The sequence below is a fragment of the Limulus polyphemus genome, unplaced genomic scaffold (assembly GCF_000517525.1).
Source record: "Limulus polyphemus unplaced genomic scaffold, Limulus_polyphemus-2.1.2 Scaffold204, whole genome shotgun sequence".
Lineage (NCBI taxonomy): Eukaryota > Metazoa > Arthropoda > Merostomata > Xiphosura > Limulidae > Limulus > Limulus polyphemus.
The window spans coordinates 333,812-338,512 of record NW_013665814.1 but is presented as its reverse complement, the minus strand read 5'-3'; the positions used below and the strand labels follow the sequence as shown (position 1 = coordinate 338,512).

Genomic DNA, 4,701 nt, shown 5'->3' with positions numbered 1-4,701 from the left:
ATATATATATATATATATATATCAATCTAACAGTGTCTTACTGGCATGTCCATTATGCAAACTGGTGATAGTAACTTCATTTTTGGTTAATTAATCCCTCCCAAAATCAGCCTTAATTTATTTATTATAATATAATCAGATTATACCTTAATGACTGGAACCCTTGGTTTAAATCTAGATGATAGTTGGTTTAGAACTTCAAGTAAGAGCTGTTGGTGCTTAAGTACTTTACGCATCTTCATGATCCGGACAATTGCAGCCTAAAACATCCAAGAAAGTATTTCAAGAAATTAAAATAGAACATTTAACGTTTGTCAATAAAATATATACATATACAAAAAATTAATATCAAGAAAATTAATGCACATAAGAAATAATACAGTAATAAAACAGATAAAAAGTAGAGAGAAAAAGATCTGATACATTAATAAAACAGATTAGTAATTTAAATGCAGACTCTGAAGGCAATAAAAAATTGTAGTAAATTTTTTCAGCAGATTTACTTTGAATAATATCATATATCATCTGTCAAATAGTAACAGAAAACAAATATAAGCACCCAAGCTATAACTTTTTTTTATATGATCCCTAGTAAGTGTCAGTTTATCTCCAGAAACTCTTTAAATATGACTTCTCCAGTTTCTGCAAAAATAAAATACTAATAAACTCCTTGTTTAAACAACAACAAAATGTTTAACCGAAACAAATTTATTTCTCTAGTAATGAAAAGTTGCATAATTTAAGTTACTTTGAAATCCTGTGTACAGATCCACATACAACCAATCTGATTTCCTTTCCCTCGATGATCAAATTTTGTCAAGTGTCAAATTTAAATGATAAATCTTGCTCTTTCCTCCTTCCTAATATTGTATTCAACACAAAAGTAAAAGTTCAATGTTTTACAAATTGTATACTTGTATTTGTTAATATGTCATAATTAGAACTACAGTTACATACTCTTAAGAACTCCAAAAACAAAGCCTTTAATTTAACTACTAATTGTCAGATAATCTGTAGAATGTACTATTTTTAAACTTTCCCGATAGCTGAGCTTTCTACACAGGTAAAGCTGGGTGTATTGTAGAAGTCAGAAATAATCAGCACTTAGCTTACATAAAAGATACTCTAATTCATTACAGTTGATTCTAAAGTTCATGGTTAGTAGCACTTGAATGAATTTCTTTTCTGTTACTATTATCGTAACAAAGATTTAATACTTCAACACAAATCTACTGAAATATTCTTTACTGCACACCTCTAAGTCTACAGATCCCAATATGCAAAACTTAAGTTAACCCATACACCTGTTCTGCTAGTTTGAAACTCCTTCTCAAGCTTCTCATGCTCAGTGTATATTTGATAGATAATGTCTATTTGACAAGAACATGCAGTTACATTTTAGTCTCATGAAGGATTTGGTACTATACAGATTGTTTCTGACTTATGTGTTAAAATATTTAATGAAATCATGATTAAAACCAGCCCTCAAAAACTTTCAGTTAAAAAAATATATTTCTTATAATAAAGAAACATTTAGCCTACTACATAAGTAACTTTTTGTAAAAGACAAAAAATGTTTAGTCATCAAAAACAAAGTAAATTTTTAGATACTTCAGTCTTCAATTGCTGTTAAACTGCTACCTTTTTTACAGTATCAACAATTTTATGCTGAAAAACTAATAAAATTCTGCACAAAAACATGAAAAAAACCTGAATCAGAAGTTTTCTGTCTTCTTCTATATGCTTATGTGTTGTTTCTTGTTCAACCTTTAATTCAGTCTTCAGAGGAACATTGATATTCACTCGAAGCTTCTTGTTTTTGTATCCAAAGTACAGTGATACCACCGATGAAGACTGTAATTCTGAATCTTCTTCATCACACACCAGAAGTTTACATTTAAGGAGTATCTGAACTACTTGCATTAGTGTATCCTAAAGAGATGGCATAAAAAATAAATCGAAAAAAAATTGATAAGAAACCAACAAAATCAGCAATCTTGTATACACTAATTGAGAAAAGTTAACACTTTCTGTACCTGAAAATATATTTCAGATAGATACTTACTTCTCCACAGAATAATTATCTAGTGTCTCAGGACACCAACTGAAAAGTTTTCAGGCATGTGATAAGCCATTGAAAATATTCTCATCCCTGCATAGAATAATGTGTCCTGTGGTAGTCTATGTTGCAACATCAGACCATATCCAGGAGGGTGAGAACCTTCAACAGGAGATATTTTAGTTTTTCTTCAAAGATACCATCAAAGTACATCAAGTGGTTGGTTGTGTCCTTAATTCTTTGTCTGAGATCAAGGACTCACAGCCTCCTATTTCTGTAGTTTTCATTGAGCCTGTCATGCCTTTAGATGATTTTTACTAGCTCTTCCTACTGCTGTCTTTGCTTTTAAGTTCACCCCCAGATGAGGGTCTGGTTACCCCAACTTGTCATTTTGATATCTCAGACATATAACATCCTTTCTCTAAGTCCAGTTGTTTCTGTCGGTATGCAAGAAAGCTTATTGCATAAACCTTAAATCCTCATATTTTCTTCTCTTCACCTTGCCTTACAAAATTTGTGTTAAGGTAGGCTCTTTTGTATCTGAGCTTCATGTTAACCCTCACTTGACACATCCTCCCTAACCTTGAGACTCTTCTTTTCTAGAGCTCTAATCCCTTTAATCTGTTGTTCCAGCTTGGGAATCTTGAATATGGTTTCCATCCTTCAGTTAACAGTGAAAACTTAATTATCATTTTTCAAGTTTTCATTGTTGATTGAAGGATAGAAACCATATTCAAGGAAGGCAAGAAAATTGAGAAATGTTTTTTTTTTTATTCTACTCAATATTTCAGCTTATGTTTTTTCAAGGACCTTTTGGAGTCAAGTTACAAAATTTTGTTACATGTTTTATAATCTGTAATATTCAAATAACCACGAAAAAGGCACAAGTGGAAATGTTCATAAGAATAAAAAAAACATCAGATCTTCTACTTTGACTCTATCTCTTGCTCAGCCTCTTTGATACCTGTTTACATATTACTAAGGTTCTACATCGTGAACCTGACAGCTTTACTGGGGAATGTCACACCTACCTGTTCTCCATGCTGGCTTTAATTTCTTCAGCAGTTATCCAGTTTAGTTGTTTCGTGTCTGGAACTTGGTTGGATAAAGTGCTATGTCTTCTATGGTTAGAATCCCTTAGTCTTATCTTAGGGAACTCTGTTTGGCAGCTTTCCTTCCAAAAAAGTTTTGGGGGAAGTTCCTTATACTTTGGAAACTATAGCCGAAGCAGTTCATCAGGTTCAGGAAGACCCAACAAGTTTGTCCTAGTGAGCCTATTCGATTACTTGTATCTTGCATCTCTTTCTGTGACCCTTTCTTTCCATCACCCCTCCCAATAAGCCAGCCATAGAGGAGTTGGAGACGATGTTTTGAAGCCACCCCTTGGCTCTGATCCTATGGGAGCTTAGCTCTTACATTTTGCACACCTATGGACTCCCTTTGCAGAAAATCCTTGGGTCACACAGGTACTCTTTCATGAGTTATTTCACTCTTTCAATTGTCTACCTCCTTTTTCCCCCTACTCCAATATTCTTTACACAACCTTTGTATCTTCAGCACCTGGTGGAGGCTGTGTTGTCCTTCAAGGCAATGAATATAGTGAAACAATTCCTTTACCCCTCTCTGGAGTTTTACTTCCATCTTTTTTGTAATTCAAAAAAATATGAGGGACTGGTGCCCCATCTTGGATCTTTTACTGCTGAACCTATTTCTTATTATTCCTCAGTTCAAGATGAAAGGTAAGTAATCTCTCATGGGTTATAGATGACTAGGGTTGATTTTTTCATATGCTTTTCTATACATTCTATTTCATCTGGCCACCCACTGTTTCTTTTGTTTCATCCACAATAGTTGGGTCTTTCAGTTCAGTTTTAGGGTCCTTCTCTTCAGGTTAGCTCCAGCCCCATATATTTTCAATCAGGTCCTGATGGCTTTTGCACAGAGGATCTACTCATTGGGTCTGTATTTCTACTACTACATAGACAATTAGTTTCTCCTAGGCCTGTCCTGAGAGATAACCTCAGCTGTAACTACTTTGGGAGTCTGCTTGATTAAGTTGACTGATTAAGCTATCAGTTAATATTGACCACCATTTGGTATATGTTTTCTTTCTTTCTCTCTTTTTTTTTGGGGGGGGGGGGGTTATCTTGTTTGTTGGGCAGGCTCGGCCTTCTCCTTTAAATCTCCAAGACATGAAGCTTCTGGAATCGAAAGCTCTAATGTTATCTCTTCCCGCACTCTTGAATTGGTTTATCTATTTTGGGGACTGTAACCTTTCTAGAGTCCCTAATCCCTCTGGGACATGCCCATTTGCATCTCTTCAGTGAAATATATGTCTAGAGATCCAGTTATCTCTCTCGTAATATTTTCACCTCTTACTGCCAAGATGGCTCATTCGATTCCAAACAACCCTGAGCATTCCTTTTCTTCAATGTTTGGGTGGACATAGATATTGTCACCATTTCCAGCATGTGGTCTTCAAAAAAAGTTTCTGCTCTTCAACATCCTCCAACAGTTGGCAATAAAACAATAAAATTAATTATAAACAATTATAATTTTATATTACAATCTGCAGTCATTTTAGAAAGAGAAAAGGTTAATTTGGTACCCAATATTATTTTTAGGATGATTACAAGGTCAGT

At 34.1% G+C, this 4,701-nt stretch overlaps 1 protein-coding gene across 2 annotated transcripts in view; it reads right to left on the bottom strand.

The window, feature by feature from the left end:
• LOC106478369 (cullin-1-like) overlaps window positions 1–4,701 on the bottom strand; it is a 52,941-nt gene that overhangs the window by 7,397 nt on the left and 40,843 nt on the right. For both annotated transcript variants that reach the window (XM_013938911.2, XM_013938910.2), the window contains exons 18-19: window positions 1,711–1,932; window positions 147–260 (exon numbers count right to left, since the gene is read on the bottom strand). In XM_013938911.2, coding sequence (XP_013794365.1) covers window positions 147–260; window positions 1,711–1,932 — 336 coding nt within the window. The remainder of the gene's footprint in view (window positions 1–146; window positions 261–1,710; window positions 1,933–4,701) is intronic.